This window comes from Dinoponera quadriceps, unplaced genomic scaffold (genome assembly GCF_001313825.1).
Source record: "Dinoponera quadriceps isolate SergipeBrazil2010 unplaced genomic scaffold, ASM131382v1 scaffold479, whole genome shotgun sequence".
In the NCBI taxonomy this organism is placed as follows: Eukaryota; Metazoa; Arthropoda; class Insecta; order Hymenoptera; family Formicidae; genus Dinoponera; species Dinoponera quadriceps.
In genome coordinates, this window is record NW_014554586.1 from 296364 (window position 1) to 318015 (window position 21652).

Genomic DNA, 21652 nt, shown 5'->3' on the forward strand with positions numbered 1-21652 from the left:
GTACGTAAACAAAGCGTCCTGCTGGCTGGTAAATTACTGGGAACTTACTATTTATCCCTGAGAAAACTAGCGAGACGTTTTGCATACGGGAGGAAACGCGCCATGTGATACGGACTTTATCGCGAACCGTCGACGAGATCTTGGCGAGCGAACGCGGTTACGCGCGACTGCGCGTGATATTATTCGGTTATTCGTAACGTGACGGAGGAGAATGGGAGTGTTGGCTCGGTGAAAGGCGCTAGTTCGTAGGCAGGACCGGTCGTGACACTTTTTTTTCCTTCCGATGAATTTTGGAATAGGCAGAAATCTCGGGAACTCGCGTGGGAACAGGACTGTAACTGATATGTTCAATTTATGAGAGAGATCACGATTAAAGTAATAAATTTATATTAAAGTAACTTACAAAAAATCGAATCCACCGTATAACAATTAGGCACCCACACACACATATACACTCTTTAAAGTTAAAATAAGTCTTCGTTATAGCAATGTATCTTCGGAACGAATATACTCTCCAATGTCTGCCTGATGGAAGCAAATTGTCGCCATCGGATCCGCGTGCTTGCAATCGGTCGTGCTTTTCGCAGCCACACCGAATCCCTGAAAAATGAAATTCAATGGAAGATATTCAGAGAAGCTCATAAGATATTTGACTGTGGGATTATATTGGAAATATTTGATGTTGTAAATTTAAATTTGAATATTACGTACCAATGGCAAATCGTTTAAGGAAAATACAACAACACCTTGATACTGAGAGGTGCCTTCTGTTATACGAGCGAGACCCGATTTCGAAACATGGTTACCATATAAGAATTGTTGCTCCGCTGAAGATTTCAACCAAATTTTATGCTAAAAGAAATAATTCATTATATCAAAATTACAACTATCTAATTCACTATTATAATTTAATGTATACTTGCTAACATTTTCTAATATCTTCACTATTGTGCTAAATTTTAAAAATGATCACTACAATCATGCAATACATTAAATATATATATTTGAATAAATGCCTAATGCAATATATGAAGAAAGATATGAAAAATAAATGTAATGTCAATTTGTCGTGGAATGGGAATCTAGTACATCGTGTAAATGTATGATGTTACAATAAACATGGTTGATATATTCAGAACTAAATACTTACTTGAGCATAAGGCGCTAAATAATGCAAAGCAGTAACATGAAGCTTAAATTTTCCCGATTTTGTGAATTTACCAAAACAGGTGCCTAGACTTAATAGATGTTCAGCTCCTACAGTATTTGCTAGCGACAAAATCTTTTCCGAAATATAATATACTCTGTCCTTTTTCTCTCGGAAGCAGTATATGCCATCCGGCCGATCTATTAAATTTTTCACGTTCCTGCCAATGCTGTAATCATTAAAATCATAACAATCTGCTTTGCTTGTTATTTTAACGTATAATCGATTACGGTATACCAAGTAACGATTAATAAATTGCATTGACCTAACCTAATCTAACAAAATCACTTACTACTTGGTTAATTTCTCGAATACCAGCTTCGTTTTTTCTTCCGATAATTGCTTCATCTTCTTGAAGAATTGGCGAAATTACACGTTAATCTTTGTTAATTGTCTTTTTCTTTCTCACTCACGTGATGACAACGTAATATATCACACAAACAAGTTTGTTTACATGCAACCACGTTGTCCAGTACAGTCCATGAAGTATGAAAATTCAGAAGTGATTCCACCTATTCAAAAATATACAATAGAATATGAATACCTAGATGAAATAAACTTAAGCCAGCGATGCTTGTTTTCGTGTTAGATTGCTTGCTGGATAGAAATACTGCGTTCTGATTGGTGCATTTACAAAAATGGATGACAATACACCAATCAAAACGCAGTATTTCCATCCAGCAAGCAATTCAGCACGAAAACAAGCATCGTAGGTCCGTTCGTTTTTGCTGCACCGCTGAACTAGTGCAATAAGTTGAAGTGAGAAAATATATACTTGCCTCGCCTTAACTTATCGCAATAGCTCAGCAGTGCAGCTAAAAGGAACAGACCACAAATTTGAAACAAGCAACTGAACGTCGTTCAGTCCACCAATGTGTACCATACATTCCACGGCTGTCACAGAGGAGCCTGCGCGACTCTGAATAAAACAAATTCTATGGCGCACGATGAGAAAACACGAGTTACGCCGATCTTATTGACGTGGCTGGCTACATGGAGTCGGCTGACCGGTTGGAGCTTCGGAGTGCGAGCACGTTGGAGGTTGTGGCGCACTTTTGAACTCCGAGTCCGAACAGTTGCGGGTGGTTGGTTACAGTGAAGCTGCTGTGAAAGAAGCTGACTTACACAAGATGAATAACATCATTTTCGTTCTCGCATTAGCGAGCATAATTTCCGTAGCTCTTACAGAGACCTGTCAGAAACCCGAGGTTGTAGCCTCGGCATATGTAACGGAAGACGCGACGGTCCTCACGAACGTTGCTTTCACCACGCAATTCATATTGAAGTGCAATAACGGGGTAAAAGGGATTAGTCTGTACGCGGAAGTCGAGGGAAAGGCGTTGCCGGCAGTCAGACTGAGCGCTGACAATAAATATCAGGTAACAATACTCGCACACCTGCGCAAAGATAGAGAATTTCATTATAATTGCGAGAGCAACACATTTAATAAATGTTTGGAGATTACGTATACATGACATTTTACTTATTTTTGATGTGATGTTATTACAGGTGTCCTGGACAGAAGACATCAAGAAGGCGAGATCCGGTGATTACAACATAAAATTGTACGACGAGGAGAAATACGCAGCTGTTCGCAAAGCCATAAGAAATGGAGAAGATCCTGACAGCGTTAAGCCTCTGGTGGTGGTTGTTCTCAATAATCCAGGAGTATACCTGGGCCCTTGGGTAAATTCCGAACTCCTAGCTGCTTTCTTGGTCGCTCTTGTATCTTACATGGCGTTTTCTGCAAAATACAAACTCCTAGCTTAAGAAAATCCTTTTGTTACTAGCAAATAAATTGAAATTAAATTTATAGTAATGAGAGAAACGTTATTTATCCACAAAAGTAAAGTTCCTTGTAATAAAATAGATTTGTATGCCAATAACTGTATATTTATCAAGTCCCATTGATGGACTGTATACTTATCAAGTCCCATTGATGGACTATCAGAATTTAATCACCTATATTTACGTCATATGTAAGTGTTAAACTTTTTCATCTATATACATAAGTGTAAGTCGCGGTTTTATAACTTTTGTATGAATAAAACTCATAAAGTTATATTCCATTCCATGTATTACACCAAATACACGTTTTATTAGAGATTGTGTAGTGAAAATATTATCAAATAATAAAACGGATTAATAGAACAACATATGATATATTAGAACACACTTAATACATATCATATTGAAGTGGCTTTCCAAATAAGTGTTTCCACGATGGTGGATACTTTAAACTATCGTTACTGCCATCACTATTTGATCCCAATACTCGTATCCATTGATCTAAGTAGTACACTAAAGCTACTGCATCTGCGATGTTGTCTCCCTCAGAACAGAACTTGAACAAAACTGCACAAGGAATGTTGGCACTGGAAAGAGAGTCGAACATGCTCCTGGCGAATCCACCTCCCGGTATCCGTAATTTCTCCTCTCTATTTGTATCCGATACACATTTCGATTTGTGCTCGATCCAGTTGAGGTCGCGAAACAATTTGTCATTCTCCGAATGTACACCAGGAGAAGCGATATATCTTAATTTGAGATGCTGCGGTACGATTTCCCTCCTCTCATAATCGTAACTGCTAGTTAGGATTATCACCTGAAATATAAGTGATATAAATTTTTTTGCGAAAAAGAATTCATCACGGAATTGCTCTCCCAAAATAATAAGCCAATATTAATTATTAATTAACATGAATTAATTACTTGAGCTATTTTTCTCTCAACGACGAACAGCTCGAGTTCGTTGAAAAATTTTGTCAAATCATTCACATACGGCGAGCGAATTTGTATGACGACAAGACGTTCCTTGATACCTCCGTAAATGTCGATCGCCGTAATAAGATCCTTTGATTGCTCGTCATAAGCATTCGCGCCGACGATGGGTACGAAAGCCGGGCTAAAAATTTGACCGATTTTCCGAAGGTTAAGATTTGAGATCAACAAATCGACGGACAGTTGCCCGACGTTTCCAACCGCCACCGACGGCAGAATAAGCGTATAATTTTCCAAATTAATATCCTGCGTTATCTTGATCATTTTACTATTTATAGCTATGTCACTCTTATTTCAAATATAAACACCGCGGTGCGAGTGATATGTCACGCTCAGTCAGCAGTAGTAAAAGCTTGTTTACAATGGGCGGTAGAAATATGTTTGTAAAAAGTAAGAATAAGAAACTAACCAATCATAGTCGATTGTTCTCCTTACATTCGAATATGATTGGTCAATTTTCTTATTCTTACTTCTTTTGAATATATTCATATTACTCGTCGTAGACTACACTTAAATCCTAGTCTACAATAGTGTCGGTCCACAATAGGTATTTTAAGCTTTAAGCCTTAAGAAATTGAGCAATCACAATCGAATTATAGAAGAATAGTCAATTGTGATTGGTCAATTTCTTAAGGCTTAGAGCTTAAATTCTCACTGTAGACTCCGCTTAAGGGGTTACACCACAGTAGAAATTTCAAAAAATCGATTCTTTTTTTATTGGCTTAAAAAATCCTTTGAACCCTCTAGAATAAGAGACAAACGGTTTTATATCTGTCAGAAATCGTTTTCATTGAAATTTCGAGCTCTTTCTCGACCCCTCCCGACTGCTCCGAAACGACTACTTGCGGTAAATACGACACCTGCTTGTCGGGTACAGCATTATGTCTTACCATTCGATTTCTAACTTATCTAATACACTAATAGATGTCGTTAGAAACATTTTCAAGCATTTTGAACACAAAGTACGTTAGTACAGCGTCCTTTGATGTTGAGAGGAGACGTAAATTTTGCGTGGAAGTTATTCGAAATCACGATTTTCTAGTGCTAATTTTTCACACGTTATTTGTAGCCTTGATATTTATGTGAGTTACAATGAGTGAAAAGAAAGTGTATGTAAACCATAAAGGCTCAAAAATATCGTATCAGACGCGGCGACGGAGCAACGTGACGAAACGACGACCGTCGAACAGATATGAAGCGGAGGAAGATTCGGCCGGTGTCAGCGCTTCGGCAAAGAAATTGAAAGTGGATACTGACGATATCGATATACAAAGTGAATTTGGTTACCGAATTATAAACTTTTTTGCCGTTTTCTCTGCCATTTCGGAATATGTGAAGTGCAAAACGTGCAACTCTGATATACGATTTCTCGAATCAGGTACGCGGGGTTTAGGCTTCAAAATAACCGTCTGTTGCCCGAATTGTCCAAAAGTTGAAATCCCGAGTTGTCCATTCATACGAAATGGATATGAAATTAACCGTAGGATTGTACTAACAATGCGACTATTAGGAGTAGGGCTAGCTGGAATAATGAAATTCTGCGCATTTATGGAATTGCCACGGCCTATATTTCAAAGTTGTTACGACCGTGCAGTAGATATAATTTTGATCGCAACGAAAGCCGTGCGAGACTGTAGTATAAAAAAGGCAGCAGAAGATGAGAAGAAGAAAAGTGAAGAAAATGGATTGCATACAGGAATAACTGTATCTGGTGATAGTTCCTGGAGGAAACGAGGATTTTCGTCTCTTTTCGGGATCACATCATTGATCGGATGGTTTACAGGGAAAATTGTTGACATTGAAGTGAAATCGAAATACTGTAAAGCTTGCGAGCACTGGAAAAATAAATTAGATACTGCTGAGTATGAAGAATGGCTCGAAACTCATGCCGATCAATGTCAGTCGAACCATGAAGGCTCATCGGGTAAAATGGAGGTAGATGCTGTCATCGAGATGTTTCAACGTTCCGAAGCTTTACACGGACTTAAATACGCAAATTATATAGGTGATGGTGACAGTAAAACTTTCAAGGGGATATTGGATGCAAAACCGTATGAAAATTTTGAAGTGTCAAAAAAAGAATGTATTGATCATGTACAAAAACGAATGGGCACTCGGTTGAGAAATTTGAGAAAAAAAACAAAAAATCTTGGAGGAAAAGGAAAATTAACTATGAAATTAATTGATCAGTTAACAATTTATTATGGCTTGGCCATTCGACGGAATTCAAACTCGTTGGAAAATATGAGAAATGAAATCTGGGCGACATTATTTCATAAAATGTCAACTGACGAAAATCCACAGCACGAAAAATGCTCAGAGTCTTGGTGCGAATGGAAGAAGGCGCAAGCAACGGGTTCCTTAGACTCCTTTCATCATAAGCCGGCACTATCGAACGAAGTTTTTGAAGCCATCAGACCAATCTACGAGGATTTGAGCCGTGACGAGTTGCTGAATCGTTGCTTGGGAGGCTATACGCAGAACAGCAACGAAAGTTTTAATTCTACAGTCTGGCACTTGGCTCCTAAAAATTATTCAAGCGGAAAGAAAATATTACAAATAGCAAGTGACATTGCTGTTTGTAATTTTAATGATGGACTGATAAACGTTTTAAGAATAATGAAAGTGATGGACATGAACATTGGACCACAATCCTACAACTTTTGCTTAGAGACGGACGCTGCTCGAATACAACGCGCGGACCGCTCTTTGACGGACGCAGCGAAAGAGGCTCGCTCCAGCATAAAAGCGTCCAGGAAAGAAAACGAGGAGGAGTTTAGCAACCTGGAAGGTCAGCTTTACGGTGCTGGAATAGCAGATTAAAGGTAAAAAATTTTTAATAATCCAAATTTTTATTTTATTATGTTTGAAACACGAGTCAAAACTTTAAACGCGTTTTTCTCGAAACACGTTTTTTCAAATCGGCACGCAGCATAACTCAAACAATTTTCTATTTTTTCACTCCAAATTAATTATTCCGCATAGAAATACGTAGCCGCATAGAAATACGTAGCCGATTTTCGATAAGTTAATATTTCGATTTTTTAGGTACAAATAAGTGCCCGTTTTTTGGTAGTAAAATGAACTTTTTTTTTCAAATGCTCGCCAATTTAACAAAAATGAATATTTTCAAAATCCCCTACGTATTTCTATAGCTATACTAATGTAGTTTAAGAAAAAATTTTTTATTTTGTTCCAGATTAATTTTTGCTGCACTTCTACTACGTGCCGCGGAGCCCCTCCAAAAAAAACCGTTCCGCAGAAACGGCTGTTGGGCAGCCATTTTGTAATATATTTTAATAAACAAAATTTTTTTTAAAACTTCAAAACATGCTTAACAACATCCTTAAAAAGAATTACCCTTTTACTTTTCCTTCCACTTAAAAAAAAATCGCAAAAAAACGTTAAATTTTCGCTCTCTACTGTGGTGTAACCCCTTAAGAGAAAGTTTATCGAAAAGAATCTACTATCCCTGATAATGTAAGTGCTTGGATCACACGGATGCCTTCCAAACAAATTACCAAAGCGACTTTCAAGGACGTAGAACTCGGATCATTCAGGGAAAGAATAAACCAGTGTGTTGATATCCCAAAATTATCCTTTTGAATATAAAAGATAAAGAACATTGATGATATATATATATATAACTAAGCGAGAGCAAAACATCCCTTCGTGTAATCTCATTTAAGGAATTCTTATGAGAAATAAATGAGATACGTACACATGTCTTTTTGGATACTTATATATTTGTATCATTCAGAAGCAATTTAAATAAGCATAGGGTTGAAAGTTGCTTTTGAAAAGTAACTCATTACCGTTACTTGTTAGTCATCGGAGAAAATAATTCATTACAACTTATCAAACTCAAAAAGTAACGAATCGTCAGAATTTCTATATTTTTTTCATCGAGTTTTGAAGAATTTTAGGACTTATCGCTGCCCGTTCCATATATACACATTCTATGTATACGAAGTAACGTAAAAATAACGGTTCGTTATCGTTTATCTGATAAACAAGAATAATGTCGTTACTGAACAAAGATATTGAATAAAGTAACTTGTAACGATAACGATATTACAAGTACGTGTTCCAACCCTGAATAGACATTATTTATTTAAAAAATTTTAAGTACCCATATACCAAAAGAAATTTATACCCTATACCAAACATATACCAAAGAAAATACATATAAGTTCAGGAAAAACTTAATACATTTTTACACAAAATAATGTCCACGTTTCAGCATGTAATCATTTTTCAATAATGCAATGAAAAATATTTGTACATATAGACTGTTTCAATAACCATTCGTCGCGTGTTTATATACAAAACAGATCATATGTATCTCTAATTTGTCACTATCAGATCTTAAGATTCGGAACTTCCAGATTCTATTATATATAGACCAATGTTCGATAAAATTTATTCGCAAGTATTAAATAAAATCTATCACAACAGTGAAATTTCATAAAAAAAAATATAATTATATTTAATAAACACGTATATATACACATATTACAAAATAAATAGAAATTTAATATTTAAAAAACAAATTTTAGGAACATATATATATATGTACATAGTAAATATTTGAAAAATAATTCTCGTGAATAAATTTTATCTAGCATTGATAAAGAATCATTTTCAACAACGATTAATAATAAGCACAACATAAAAATATTAATTACAACACGACATTAATAACAGATCACAAGTGTCACAGAGGGCTCTATTTCGGTGATATTAGTCCCTTAAGAAGATCGAACGTATTCCCATCCGGATGAAGAGAAAATCTTTTGCCCTTGCCATCTTCTACCAATAGATATCCGAAACCGTCGATACCCTTAATCACAACATTTTCAGTTTCTCCGCTTTGTTTTACCACCGTTACGTGGGAATCCCTGAAAAGTTCACACGTATCATATAAATATATTGCAGTGAAAAATAACATTAAGATTTTTTTTAATACATCTACCTACTCGTGCAACCAATATTTATAATAAAGTTCGTAGAAGAACTTCGTATCTTCCGGATATACAGTTCTATCTACTAAGTATTCAATGCAATTAAATACTTCTGCTACGAATTCTTCGTACGAAAACGTTAGCAAATTTGTACCATGCTTCTGATTATAGTCTTGAATTGCAGTGTTAATGCACAATGTTGGTTTACTGTTAGAAAGATTTATACCGGCACCTGAAATACGTCTGATCATATTAGAATAAGATCATTCGTGAAATATTTTATGTTATTTATGACTATTTTTACATACCGATATCGCAAATACATTTTGTACTGTCTATTTTTGTTTTTACCAAAAGGCCGCCGATTTTCGAATTACCGATATATATATCATTAGGCCATTTCAATCTGAGATTAATATTCTAAAACAAATGAATAAATTTAATGAACTTAACCGTCATTATTCATTCTACTAATTTTATAAAATAGATATAATCAAATATACATATATAAACATATAAACACATATAATAAACATACATAATAATATATACACATATATAATGACAAATTTTAGATATTTTTAACAAAAATCACATGACAGGAACGGTAAAAAATATAAAAATACCTCATATCCTGGTTTTGATCTTATAGCGTGTACAATCGCCACAGCAACGTAATGCTGAATTAATGAGATGCAACCTCCTATGACTGAATTCATGTCGAGGTGCATTTGTAACGTAAACATGGTACAACCAATCGGGCTGAGCCATAAATTTCCGCTTCGACCTGAAATGATCGTTACAAATCGTTTTATTTATATACATATGGAAAAAAAAAATATTTTACCTTGGCCTTCAGTTTGCTGCCGTGGAATAACCGCTAGTCCATGTTCCAACGAAGTACAGTCAGTTACATGCATAGACGACGTCAGGACGTCCGCATAAATCACCAAGCGACCCATTTTCTTTGTGTCGAGTCTCTGAAATGGAAAGAAAGTTTAGTTTTTGTAAAAATTAAATTCCAAGTTCGGAACATTCTTAGAATCGTCAACTCGCGGTGCGAAATTACCGTTATTTCGGATGTTTGCAGAAAATTACAAAGGTTTACCTCGAAGTATTTTGTAGTGGAAAAGTTATCCGGGCAGCCATGTATCAAAATAGGAAGGCAAGATGCTGACGGGGCGATTCTTTGTAATTCATTGAACTTTGAGCAAAACTGGATGCTTAATCGCGACATCTTCAGTAAGTCAAACGGTTGCATCTTAGGCTTCAGCTTCTTGAGTAGTTCAATCTTGTCCTGCGAGTATGACGATATGTTTTCACGTTTGTAACGAATTGCAGCTTCTGAATAGTCACTACACAGCGGTCATCGATTGTTATTACGGTGCTTAACACGTCCGTAATCATATTTACCTCGTATCTTCCTAAGAAATATGCCGGAGTGTATGTCTGAACGTCTGCTTGAGCAGCGGATTGACTCGTTTGCATCCCCAGATGCGTGCTCAGCAGATCGCTGATTATCTCCAAACGCGCGGCGTTACTCTCCTTGAGCGCTTTGAATTTATCCTCCTCGTACTCGTATTGCGTTGGATCCACCTCGAGGTGAATTTGCGAGAACACCACTTTACCACCGCTGCTCGCCAGAGTGGCGAGCAGTATACTCGGATTGTGCCACGTTTCCTCCGTGCCCAGTACTTTCACATTAAACGAATGCGAATTCCCTTTCTTGTCTTTGACGCTGGTCGAAGCCGGGGGATTCAGTCCGGGTGCTCTGCGAAGTTGTGTCCTATTTTACTTGTTTGTTTGAATATTATTTCATATGTGTTCATTCTTCTATTTGTATGTAAGTTCTACTACTCTTTATTAAAACCCAGAGAAATATTATTACCTTATGTCTTCCTGATCTTGAGAGAAACGAGCTCGCACGGGGGACGCGTGATAGCAAAATATGTGATGCATCATACGCATATGCTTCCATTTACCGTAGGAAAAATAAACGAGTTCACTTTCACGCACCTCCGCGGTCTTGAACGACGGCAGCAAAGTGTGAAGCATGTCGGAGCATAACGCCAGGAGTTTACCTCCGCGTACGACGTATTCGACGAGCTGGATTTTCACCTCGGAATCGACGTTGCCGCAAATAACGACTAAAGCAACTTGATCTATCCAAACGTTGGAGCAAGCGGTTTCTCTCGATAACGCGTAGATAATGTATCTGAAAAACGAGAAGCCAATTAGTCATAGTCAATCATTGTGGGATAAACAATTTTACAAAAAGAAATTGTGCCCAATGTTATATTTTTCCTTTTAATCGCTTTTAAAATTCTATAAAGAAAATCAAAGTAACGTACCGATCTGGATCTAATGCTTTCCCTAGTACAGTCTTTACATTGTTGATGGCGTCTGGACTATCTGCATAAATGACTACGTTTGGTGGTTTAACGATCCCACTAGATTTCTCATCTCCTTTCAATCTGGAGTGTCGTAAGTAAGCATAATTTATAAGTAATTATCGTTCTCTTTTAATTGTAATGTAAAGAGGCATGAGGCATTACGGTGCAGACGCATCACTTACGTGAAAGGAGCTTGGAGATTCCTAGTTTCTACGGTTGATTTGCTTTGGTACGTATCTTTGGTAGAAATCTCATTAGACGTGCTCGATAATATATTGTCTTTTCTCTTCATAGCGTCGTATGATTGAGCTATTGCCGAAGCACCGGGACCTTTCGTCACACTACTGGCAGTATGTGCTTCTTTCGACGGGGCACTCGCATTAATTGGGGTTACCGAAGACTCTAGGTCGTGCTTCTTTCTATCATCGGTAGTCGATCTTAAATGAGACGTTTCTGACGTTTCGGTGTCTGAAGGTAATGAAAAAATAAAAATACACTTTTATATTTCTCTTCGTCTAATCAAAAGAATCTTGTGCTACTCTTGACTAAAATTGACTTACCATTTTCAGTATCATTGAGATCTATCGATTTTTTTACAGACTCTACAGGAGTAGTCGGTAATGTTTTTTCAGCGTCTGTCTCTTCATTTTGCGGATACACATCGTATCCGGTGATCTTTTGAGGTATCTGCTTCCTGCTGGCTTCTTGAGCCGCCTCACTTAATGCCATTAATTTCTCAACATAAGTATCCCAATCTATCTGCATCGCATTTACCGCATCTGTGTGGAAAATTATATATTTGTAATGTATTACAAAATACAATATGGGAAAAATAATAATAATTTTCTATTCTCTGATTGTGGTAGAAATAAATTAATACAACTCACTCGCAGTTGAAGATGAATTCGGGTCTTCGATATTATAACTACATGGCCTCCCCGATACTGCTACAGCTAAAAAGATAAAGGCAGGAAGATAAGGTTGTTGAAAAGTATATCATATTTTTGAATGCGATAACGACCCATACATTGTATGCACGTGAAGGATACCCTATTATTAATGTAATATTGTTCACCAACGATCGCAATCATGAAGTTTGTGATATGATCGATATCTGTCTCTAAAATAAAATCAATGCTATCTGGATTTGCTGTCCATGCCGTGATTAGACCGTAATCTTCAAGCTATGAAATAATGCGTTATGTTAAGTAGAATTATTTAGAAAATAATTGTTGTTATATGCCGCTTATATATAACTATGTATGCGTGATAGAGAGATGTTAATAGATAATAATTTGGACGTTATACTTTCGCAGCGATTGTTGAGGCCTGAACTTCACGTGCTCCGAAAGCAGCTTCAACGAGAATGTGCATATTATCAGATGCACTTAAAATCTGACAGCTACCATTCCCACAAAAGGGAAACAAGAACTTCTCACAGGCCAGCCAGCCTGATATGCCAATTTGTTGCTTACAAAATATTAGTTACGTGTTAATCGGTCGTTATTAGTCATTAGTCGTGACACTCTACGGATATACGTCACGTAACATTTATGTGATATTATACATACCTGAGGACATATCGTGTATAATTTTATATTTCCCTCTTGAAAGAGTAATTCTCCAAGTCTGGGTACCTTAATAAAATATTTCTCATATTCCGAGGGAGTTAGAATATTATCGTTAAATGCACTCTGTATTCCTTCCTTTGGTATATCTTGAATCAAATAAATAATTAAATAAATAAATAATTATATATATACAATGTTTCTTATCACACCTTTGTAAAATTAGATTTATAAAATTTTCTACTTGAAATGCATCGAATTTGACTGAACTCTACTGTACTGAAACTAAAATATTAGTTTAGCTTTATTTATAGACTGTATTGTTAAATATAATCTTATCAGTAATCTGTACAATCTCTAATGAAATCAAATAAAATTTATTGCATATAAATACGTATGTGTGTATGATATTTACCTTCTGTTGGGGATACATATCTAGGCAACTTAGAATAGAGTAAAATAGAAGAATCATTCTCTCTTTTGAAAATAGTATGGAAATATTTTCTCAAAATTGATGTTGATCGTGATTTCAGGAATGTGGCCATCATGTAAAAAATTGTTAAGAACATCCTAATCTCGTTTACTGAAAAATCCTTGCCACGGAAAGATAGGGGGGGGGGGAGAGAGAGAGAGTTAATTCTGAAAACTAATAAAAATCTAATATAAAAACCTGCAATATAAATATAAAAAACAAATACATATCAGTTATTTCTAACTGCTTGAGAACAAATTTAGCTTATCAGTTTCAATAAGTTCATTTTTTTCAAATTCTCAGGAATTAAATAACACAAGAAGAAGATAATGTTTCTAAATGTAAACATGTGAATTATAAATACGATAGTTAAATTTTAAATTCTGTGTATGAGTGTAACATCAAATACAAATTTAAACATATAAAACCATTCACAATTAAGTTACTGTAAAGTTTACAATGAAAAATGACATTACTTCTCATATATTTTCCTATTCAGAGAAAATACAATTTCAATATTTTTTTTTAAGGCACACAGTATTCGCATAAATTGAGAGTTACGTTAAATGTTAGTGACAAGTGATTAACATTCTTATTGTATTGCATACACAAAAGGTGTAGAAGACATTGGCATTTTACATAAGTCGTGACGCGACATCGTCAAGACAAATTACGATCGCATATTCGCAAGTAACAGGTCCTTGTATTCTTACGCACCATAAACCTGGAACACCGCGTTTCGGTCTTGATCCTTGGAGGACTGAGGTAAAGCGCAGAATCGAGGAACTCTCTCCGACGACCGCTAAAGGTAGATTCACACGCGCTCCCGACGTCCGACGCACGACAATCGGTATCCAATAGAAGCATTCGTTTCCTGGAGACAAAAGTGTCGCGCGTAAAAGTTCCCAGAGAGCGCGTCTTCTCATTGGACGCGGGAAACGGTTGCAGGTAAATTCGCGGTCGGAACGTTTGCGGCGCTAAACGTGTGAATTTCTCGTAATGAAGGAAAAGCAGCTGTGTGCCGCCCCCTCCCCCCTCCCTTTCAGTTCGCACGTTCGAAGGGATTTGTTCGTCGTCGTCGAGTTCGCAGTTCGATGAGCTCGTATTTTCTCGTGAAACTGTCAAATTAATATCTGATAGAATTAAATCTACGTCCGAAGGACGCACCGCGCGCACACGCACGACGATGGTGATCTGCTCTTATCAGTGATAAAACGGGGAGATTATTCCTTAAAAATGGTGAGTTCACGAGCGCTCTAGTACGTGTCGCGCAAATCACAGAAGGTAACCTCGCGTGAACGACAGAGTATTGGACCAAGGAATATTTAGAAATCAGCTGCGAAATACGCGCGCAATTTCAGGAGTGTCAACACTTTGCCCAAAATTCTGCAACTTCGCTCATAGCGGAAAAGTTTTGCAATGCTCGTTCTAAAGACGAAAAGATGGAAAATTATCATACGGTGCTGATCACATGTATATCTTATTTTATCAGACCGTGGCAACTCCATTCGCCTTGAAAAAGCTAGCTGAGCGAATCGTCTGCGACGCTTCAGCTCAGTCGACATTGTGCTCTGGCATGCGTAATGTGTGTGTGTGTGTGTTAGACGGTGTGTTTTTTTTTTAACAAATTCTCTGTGCAAGAAGATGCAAGTAATGAGATCGCTCGTTGAAATGAATAGAAAGGGAAACAGTATGTTTACGAACAATTTTTCATACTACGTACGCGACACTATGCAGATACTATATATTCTCTTGTAATTTAGAATAGATAAAATATTATCCGGCTCATAAATACGTCATATTCTAATTATATGTCGTATAGCACGTCTACTATAGCATGCTTAAAGAGGATTACGGCAAAGCCGATTAAATGAGATATTACTGCTGTGCCTTGAACGGTGTATTCAGTACAGTATTAAAGTTCTCGCTTCTCAGTTTCTAGTGTAGCGAACTCTCTCGGTAACAAGCTTGTGTGTTCGTATTGTCTTAAATGCTGTGAAATATTTTATTTGTGTAAAATTAGATTATCACGATGCAATGGAGAAGTTTCCACTGAAGGGTACAGCATCTCTGAATTCTGCGATCCCTCATTCTAGTTCAAATGCTATCACAACATATCATTCAGTTGATGCTAAGGTATGAATTCAACATCAGTCTGCATCTTCTTGTTTCTTTACACATATTGTTGTTGTTGCTCTAATACAATGATATTGAGAGATATAGATGTCTACTATGTGTAATATCAAGTTCAATAGAAGACTTGAGTGTCGTGTGCAGAGCTGCGCTTGACGTAATTTGCAATTTTCAGAATATAAAGTATGGTGACACCGCTAATACAGAAGATGTACGACTGCGAACTGGATCTGTAAGACACGAGACGAATTTAAGTAGCGACGACGACATGTTGGACATCAATCATCACACATCTCATCACACAGACAACAACATCTTGTCGGATTGTGTTCGCATTGATGATGCATCTTCCCACAGTAAGTTTCTTATCGTGAAAAAGCATATTGCTCGGTACCAAACAGTACTATGTAGAGTTTCCATCTTTTTTTTCTCTAGCAAGCCTTGTAAAGAAGTGTATGAGAATTTTTATAAGACTGAACATATGATATAATATTCCACATGCATAACTTTGCATAATCAGATTTGGTAGTTTTGTATTGGCCTGACAAACATACTAGTTTTAAATATCATCGTACATTATTTCTTCCTGCTGAAGAAACTTCAGGGATGTCTGTTGATCTGTCCATCTGGTCTGACGTCTATCCTGAGTGATACCAGTTAAACCATTGAAACAAATTTCTTAGCACTCACGGCATGTCATAGTGGCAAAATGTGTAAGTTAACACAAAAGTAATGCCAGTTTAATTAATTAGTGAGAAAATAAATATAGAGACAACAAAATTGTGGTAATTGTGGTTAAATATCTCAAATCAGCCTGATTGTATATCAAAATTATTATTGTTCGATAGCATTCATTATTAGCGCTTATTAAAAATGGGTTAGCTTTACTATTATAGGCCTGATTTCTTTGTCTCTTCAGTGGAATATAACAATACATACATATTCGCTTCTTGATTATCTACCATTGTAACAATACTTAACTTTTGTTGGTAAGCAGCTTATACATGTCACAAATTACACTATTTTAGACCTTTAAACACTTGTAATTAAATGGTTAAGTATATACAAATATAAATGCGAACAAGAAAAAGAAACAAATAAAAAAATCCGTATTCTCTCTTTTATCGATAAAAATGCAGCTTCTCAACCAATCAGATGATTCCTAAGGCACTTTTAGAGGCACTTTTATTGGTGAAAGAGAATTCAGAATATAGCGCAAAGTAACGGTTAAGATATATTTTTAACTTTCTGTGTTTGTAAAATTCTGTTGTATTTGCATACATACTAAATTTTAAACAAATGATTATGAATGGTGAAAAGTCACGAAAAATATTTTCACATAACAATTCTCAGTCGTATCATTCTCTTACATTTACATTATCTTGTTCTGTATATTGTTCACGTGATCCTTATATATTCATCAGTAAAATTCCACAAAGCTACCAAAGTGCGTCAACAAGTTTTATCATACTTGCGTGCGTGCATCATATACACACACACCACACACACAGATATCGAGTTTATTCATATCGAATTTATTTTCACGATAAAGAGTTTTATAATTTGTTTTATTAGTTTCAGTTGACTCTGACGATATACCCGGCATCGGGCAGTATGATGACTTTCATACTATTGATTGGCAACGAGATATTGCGCGGGATCGTATGCGACACCGATATATCGTTAAGAAGAAACACGATTCCATCTGGGGCTTAATAAAAGGAGCTCATGATGCGTGGTCCGGATGGCTATGCGTTTTACTGGTCGGACTGTTTACCGGTGTGGCCGCCGGTGTGATAGATATTGGCGCTTCCTGGATGACAGATCTCAAATTCGGTATCTGTCCGCAAGCCTTCTGGCTGAATAAAGAGCAATGTTGTTGGAGTTTTAACGAGACCACGTTCGATGGTGGCAATTGTTCGCAGGTAAAAGCGTACGATTTTTCGTTTGCACATAATCTATAATCTATATACTTTTTAAGGCCCCGAAATAGTCGCACTATGATTGTCCTCGTTTAATAACGTCAGAAGCAAAATTAATTGGACACGGAACTTTCTCCAACCTCTTTTCTCACCTGATTTTGTCAGTGTTGATTTTACGACTGCTTATTAATCGTTCGAGTGGAAGAAAAGTTGGTTCGTCCAATTTTACAAGTTTGCTGAATCGATCATCATTTTGTAGACACATCTTTTGACTTGTATAAGTATAACGCAAAAAATGTCGGCATGCGTTTTCGCTCGCTTCTAACATCATCAAACAAGGACAGTCACAACTACTACTGCGGAGTTTTGATATCATTCTCTGGAAGTTGTTTGTATACTGAAATTATATTTCTCTTCGATCCGATTAACGAGAGAATATCCTCATTGCAGTGGTTGACGTGGCCTGAGATGTTCAATCAATCAAAAGAGGGTGCGGGGCCGTACACAATCTCGTACTTGTTTTACATAGCGTGGGCCCTTTTGTTCGCGTCGCTTTCCGCGTCTCTGGTGCGAATGTTTGCACCTTACGCCTGCGGCTCCGGAATACCCGAAGTAAACCTTTTTCTTTTTTTTGCGCACCACGTATCTTCTCGTTGAATTTTTGACAATTTCTCTCCGTACGTTCCGCTGTATACAAATTCTTCCCTTCTAGATAAAAACGATCTTGAGCGGTTTCATCATCCGCGGATACCTAGGCAAATGGACATTGATTATCAAATCGGTGGGCCTGATTCTTTCCGTATCAGCGGGTCTAAGCTTGGGGAAAGAAGGTCCTATGGTACACATTGCATGCTGTATAGGAAATATATTTTCTTATCTATTTCCGAAGTACGGTAGGAACGAAGCGAAGAAGAGAGAAATTCTGTCCGCCGCGGCTGCAGCTGGAGTTTCCGTCGCCTTCGGTGCTCCGATCGGTGGCGTTTTGTTTAGCTTAGAAGAGGTACGATTTGGATAATGAACAGCAACTTTTCACTTCGAAGTATTCCCAGTACTTTAAAATTCAGGACTGTTCGCAAAAGAAATAACGTTATAATTTATATATTTTCTCTAATTACGCACACATATACACACACATATGTATATGTAGAAATTATATATTTATTTTGTCTCAGGTCAGCTATTACTTCCCGTTAAAAACTTTATGGCGATCGTTCTTCTGCGCCCTGATAGCCGCCTTCGTGCTACGTTCCATCAACCCATTTGGAAATGAACATTCAGTCTTGTTTTACGTGGAATACAATAAACCCTGGATATTCTTCGAACTGATTCCTTTTGTAATGCTCGGAATAATTGGGGTGAGTAGATCTCTCGTTTTTACGAGATCTCAAGTTACTAAATTTGTGACGAAAATAATACTTCTTAACGCACGTATTTTCGACAGGGCGTGATAGCGACGTTATTTATCAAGGCAAACCTGTTCTGGTGCCGATATCGTAAAACTTCGAAATTGGGCCAGTATCCTGTCACCGAAGTGTTAATTGTCACGGTAGTGACTGCGGTGATTGGATATCCTAATCCATACACAAGGATGAGCACCAGTCAACTAATTTATTTATTGTTCAGCCAATGCGGAGTGTCCAATGTGGATATATTATGGTCAGTACAAAAGGCAGTGATCTTTCTATGCTCAAAGAAAAGCTTTGATATAATTAACGGAAACCCGGCAAAGAATGATTATACGAATGAATTTTGTCTCGGCCATATGTAATCAAATATTATATATGTTCCACGTCTAAAAAGAAGTTGTTATACGAATATAATTTAAGTAAATGCTTATGTTCATGACTACTCACGGTGTAAACGCCTGTTCGAATCAAACCATTTTTTCCGTTTTTCGCTCAACATTTTTATTTCCTCTTCATTTCGTACGGACATATATAATTATATATGTTGCCATATGGAGACAAGATTGATGTATATCAATTTTATATAATTATATATGAACTTGTTTTGCCCGGGAATTGACTTTGATCAGTGTCGGCTGATCGATATCGCATACAACGAGTTACTTGTCGCACGTTGGTCCACGAGTTATTGAAACGGAAGTGCTTTACCTCTCTATGCCCCGACAGTGACTACAACAGAAACTTCACCGCTGTGAAATCCGCGATTGAGATCGCCGCAGCCGGGCCGGGGGTTTACAAAGCCATATGGCTGCTCGTGTTGGCACTGATACTGAAGCTCATCATGACGATATTCACGTTCGGCATGAAAGTACCGTGCGGCCTGTTCATCCCGTCCTTGTGCCTTGGAGCGATCATGGGCCGTATCGTGGGCATAGGAATGGAACAACTTGCCTATAATTATCCTCACATATGGATGTTCAGTGAGGAGTGTTCTACAGGTGTCGACTGTATTACGCCGGGATTATATGCAATGGTCGGGGCCGCCGCAGTTTTAGGAGGTGTGACCAGAATGACGGTCTCGCTGGTTGTCATTATGTTCGAATTAACCGGCGGCGTGCGGTACATCGTTCCTCTGATGGCCGCGGCCATGGCGAGCAAATGGGTTGGCGACGCCCTCGGGAAGCAGGGCATCTACGACGCGCATATCGGCTTAAACGGTTATCCGTTTCTGGACAGTAAGGACGAATTTCAGCACACCACTCTGGCGGCGGACGTCATGCAGCCCAAGTGAGCAGAATGAGATACTTACGTAAATATCAGGGGTTCCCATAAGTAACGTCGCTTTTTGATATTTATACGAAATTTGATTTTATTTAACATTTAATTCTCCTTTCAAAATTTCATAACACAAGCACACTAAGTGTCAATACATTTCATTAGTATCGGGCAATGCAATAATAAGTCACGAATAAGGTGGTAATGTTTATTCGATCTGGAAAAAAAGAAAAACGACATTACTTATGGGTACCCTTGATATTTGACATATGTGCGCAGGTATTAGCGCTATTATAATAAGTGCACGCGATTTAAAGATGTATGTGACATCTTTATTTGATTTTACAGACGAAACGAGGCTCTTCATGTTCTCACCCAGGATTCCATGACGGTTGAAGACGTGGAGAATCTGCTTAAGGAAACCGAGCACAACGGTTTTCCTGTTATAGTTTCTAAAGAATCTCAGTATCTCGTCGGTTTCGTTTTACGGCGGGACCTCAATCTAGCCATTGCTAACGCCAAGAGGATGATCGAAGAGATCACCCGGCAATCGTTGGTTATATTTACCAATGGAAACAATATCCAGAGCCATTCGCCTCCGCCTTTAAAATTGAAGAAGATCTTGGACATGGCTCCCATCACTATCACAGACCAAACTCCCATGGAAACAGTAGTAGATATGTTTAGAAAATTGGGATTACGTCAAACTCTAGTTACACATAACGGGTGCGTATGAATGATTTAAATTGACGCGCGTTTAATGCGTGTGCTGTGTTGATATTGATGTCAAGGTGTGCGTATCTCTTCTTGCAGGCGACTTTTAGGTGTAATTACGAAGAAGGACGTTTTGAGGCACGTGAAACAGCTAGACAATGAAGATCCGAATTCCGTTTTATTTAATTAAACACCGTCGGATAATGTTGGATTATCAATTTGTGAGTTAGCATAATATAACGAACTATACATGTACGCAGAGATAATTTATATGAATTTAATTGAAACGTATTTTACCTACTTCGTCAATCTATCTGCACACACATTTAAATTATTACGATATTGTATGTAGTATCAAGGATAGGCTTAGATTGTTAAATTTCTATTTATATCTCCTTTGGAATGAGAGAGAGAGAGAGAGAGAGAGAGAAAAAACAAGAAATCTTGAGATTTTACCTTATCTGGTCACGTACTGATCAAATGAATTTTATTTTTCATGTTTAAGTCAACAATCGTTCAGTTATATTGACAATTTATGATATGATATACATAATTTACATTTAATGTGTGCGTTTTTTTGCGGATTATCAACATTAAAAAAATTATATATAGAATTATGTATAAATAGAGTACATATAATATTGTTAAGATATATATATATATACAATTTTCTGAATGGCATTAAAATTATATAAATATACGTTACATGTAATATTCTTATAATATTAAGTTAATGATAAACGTTGTTCCATTGTATATATATTACAAAATACCTAAACGTAACGTTCATTCCTATATATATATGAATTTTGTAATT

At 37.0% G+C, this 21652-nt stretch overlaps 6 protein-coding genes across 13 annotated transcripts; 3 read left to right on the forward strand and 3 right to left on the reverse strand.

Annotated features, from left to right (window-relative positions):
* Positions 1 to 370: 370 nt before the first annotated feature.
* On the reverse strand, positions 371 to 1759 carry LOC106752246 (60S ribosome subunit biogenesis protein NIP7 homolog). The gene is made up of 4 exons (XM_014633808.1): positions 1500 to 1759; positions 1151 to 1376; positions 712 to 852; positions 371 to 600 (listed from the first exon to the last, which is right to left on the reverse strand). Exons 1-4 carry the CDS (start codon positions 1553 to 1555, stop codon positions 481 to 483), a joined length of 543 nt encoding a protein of 180 aa, XP_014489294.1. The 5' UTR covers positions 1556 to 1759; the 3' UTR covers positions 371 to 480.
* A 368-nt stretch (positions 1760 to 2127) lies between these two features.
* LOC106752247 (translocon-associated protein subunit delta) lies at positions 2128 to 3026 on the forward strand. Its single transcript, XM_014633809.1, has 2 exons — positions 2128 to 2586; positions 2717 to 3026. The coding sequence occupies exons 1-2, from the start codon at positions 2338 to 2340 to the stop codon at positions 2975 to 2977; spliced, it is 510 nt and encodes a 169-aa protein (XP_014489295.1). The 5' UTR covers positions 2128 to 2337; the 3' UTR covers positions 2978 to 3026.
* Positions 3027 to 3266: 240 nt separating this feature from the next.
* LOC106752245 (proteasome assembly chaperone 2) lies at positions 3267 to 4325 on the reverse strand. Its single transcript, XM_014633806.1, has 2 exons — positions 3920 to 4325; positions 3267 to 3812 (listed from the first exon to the last, which is right to left on the reverse strand). The coding sequence occupies exons 1-2, from the start codon at positions 4250 to 4252 to the stop codon at positions 3384 to 3386; spliced, it is 762 nt and encodes a 253-aa protein (XP_014489292.1). The 5' UTR covers positions 4253 to 4325; the 3' UTR covers positions 3267 to 3383.
* A 1389-nt stretch (positions 4326 to 5714) lies between these two features.
* Positions 5715 to 7211, forward strand: LOC106752202. Its single transcript, XM_014633732.1, has 2 exons — positions 5715 to 6813; positions 7188 to 7211. Exon 1 carries the CDS (start codon positions 5918 to 5920, stop codon positions 6809 to 6811), a length of 894 nt encoding a protein of 297 aa, XP_014489218.1. The 5' UTR covers positions 5715 to 5917; the 3' UTR covers positions 6812 to 6813; positions 7188 to 7211.
* Positions 7212 to 8541: 1330 nt separating this feature from the next.
* On the reverse strand, positions 8542 to 14176 carry LOC106752243 (biotin--protein ligase). Of its 5 annotated transcripts, XM_014633801.1 has the most exons (17): positions 14103 to 14173; positions 13329 to 13559; positions 12917 to 13062; positions 12654 to 12815; positions 12373 to 12529; positions 12233 to 12298; positions 11906 to 12124; positions 11528 to 11813; positions 11304 to 11426; positions 10841 to 11167; positions 10366 to 10723; positions 10061 to 10249; positions 9800 to 9932; positions 9579 to 9739; positions 9261 to 9372; positions 8968 to 9184; positions 8542 to 8889 (listed from the first exon to the last, which is right to left on the reverse strand). In XM_014633801.1, exons 2-17 carry the CDS (start codon positions 13480 to 13482, stop codon positions 8718 to 8720), a joined length of 2982 nt encoding a protein of 993 aa, XP_014489287.1. In that variant the 5' UTR covers positions 13483 to 13559; positions 14103 to 14173; the 3' UTR covers positions 8542 to 8717. The 5 variants fall into 5 exon arrangements, with proteins under 5 accessions (XP_014489287.1, XP_014489289.1, XP_014489290.1 ...); XM_014633803.1 differs by lacking the exon at positions 13329 to 13559 and having other exon boundaries at positions 8543 to 8889; positions 14103 to 14176; XM_014633804.1 differs by lacking the exons at positions 12373 to 12529; positions 12654 to 12815; positions 12917 to 13062; positions 13329 to 13559 and having other exon boundaries at positions 8544 to 8889; positions 14103 to 14135.
* A 236-nt stretch (positions 14177 to 14412) lies between these two features.
* LOC106752235 (H(+)/Cl(-) exchange transporter 3) lies at positions 14413 to 21277 on the forward strand. Of its 4 annotated transcripts, none has more exons than XM_014633790.1 (11): positions 14413 to 14624; positions 15409 to 15521; positions 15694 to 15874; positions 17094 to 17443; positions 17891 to 18052; positions 18153 to 18440; positions 18613 to 18795; positions 18882 to 19096; positions 19573 to 20133; positions 20470 to 20847; positions 20935 to 21277. In XM_014633790.1, exons 2-11 carry the CDS (start codon positions 15423 to 15425, stop codon positions 21023 to 21025), a joined length of 2508 nt encoding a protein of 835 aa, XP_014489276.1. In that variant the 5' UTR covers positions 14413 to 14624; positions 15409 to 15422; the 3' UTR covers positions 21026 to 21277. The 4 variants fall into 4 exon arrangements, with proteins under 4 accessions (XP_014489276.1, XP_014489277.1, XP_014489275.1 ...); XM_014633789.1 differs by lacking the exon at positions 14413 to 14624 and adding an exon at positions 14665 to 15075; XM_014633791.1 differs by lacking the exon at positions 15409 to 15521.
* The last annotated feature ends 375 nt before the right edge of the window (positions 21278 to 21652 follow it).

Coding starts and splice junctions, on each gene's coding strand:
- LOC106752246 (XM_014633808.1), bottom strand. CDS start 1,555: ATGAAGCAATTATCGGAAGAAAAAACGAAGCTGGTATTCGAGAAATTA. Junction 1,377..1,499: donor TTCGAGAAATTAACCAAGTA/GTAAGTGATTTT, acceptor TAATGATTACAG/CATTGGCAGGAACGTGAAAA. Junction 601..711: donor CCTTAAACGATTTGCCATTG/GTACGTAATATT, acceptor TTCATTTTTCAG/GGATTCGGTGTGGCTGCGAA.
- LOC106752247 (XM_014633809.1), top strand. CDS start 2,338: ATGAATAACATCATTTTCGTTCTCGCATTAGCGAGCATAATTTCCGTA. Junction 2,587..2,716: donor GCGCTGACAATAAATATCAG/GTAACAATACTC, acceptor ATGTTATTACAG/GTGTCCTGGACAGAAGACAT.
- LOC106752245 (XM_014633806.1), bottom strand. CDS start 4,252: ATGATCAAGATAACGCAGGATATTAATTTGGAAAATTATACGCTTATT. Junction 3,813..3,919: donor TTGAGAGAAAAATAGCTCAA/GTAATTAATTCA, acceptor CTTATATTTCAG/GTGATAATCCTAACTAGCAG.
- LOC106752202 (XM_014633732.1), top strand. CDS start 5,918: ATGGAGGTAGATGCTGTCATCGAGATGTTTCAACGTTCCGAAGCTTTA.
- LOC106752243 (XM_014633801.1), bottom strand. CDS start 13,482: ATGTTCTTAACAATTTTTTACATGATGGCCACATTCCTGAAATCACGA. Junction 11,427..11,527: donor AATCTCCAAGCTCCTTTCAC/GTAAGTGATGCG, acceptor ACGACACTCCAG/ATTGAAAGGAGATGAGAAAT. Junction 9,740..9,799: donor GCAGCAAACTGAAGGCCAAG/GTAAAATATTTT, acceptor CGATCATTTCAG/GTCGAAGCGGAAATTTATGG.
- LOC106752235 (XM_014633789.1), top strand. CDS start 15,030: ATGCAAGTAATGAGATCGCTCGTTGAAATGAATAGAAAGGGAAACA. Junction 15,076..15,408: donor AATGAATAGAAAGGGAAACA/GTATGTTTACGA, acceptor GTGTAAAATTAG/ATTATCACGATGCAATGGAG. Junction 15,875..17,093: donor TGATGATGCATCTTCCCACA/GTAAGTTTCTTA, acceptor TTGTTTTATTAG/TTTCAGTTGACTCTGACGAT.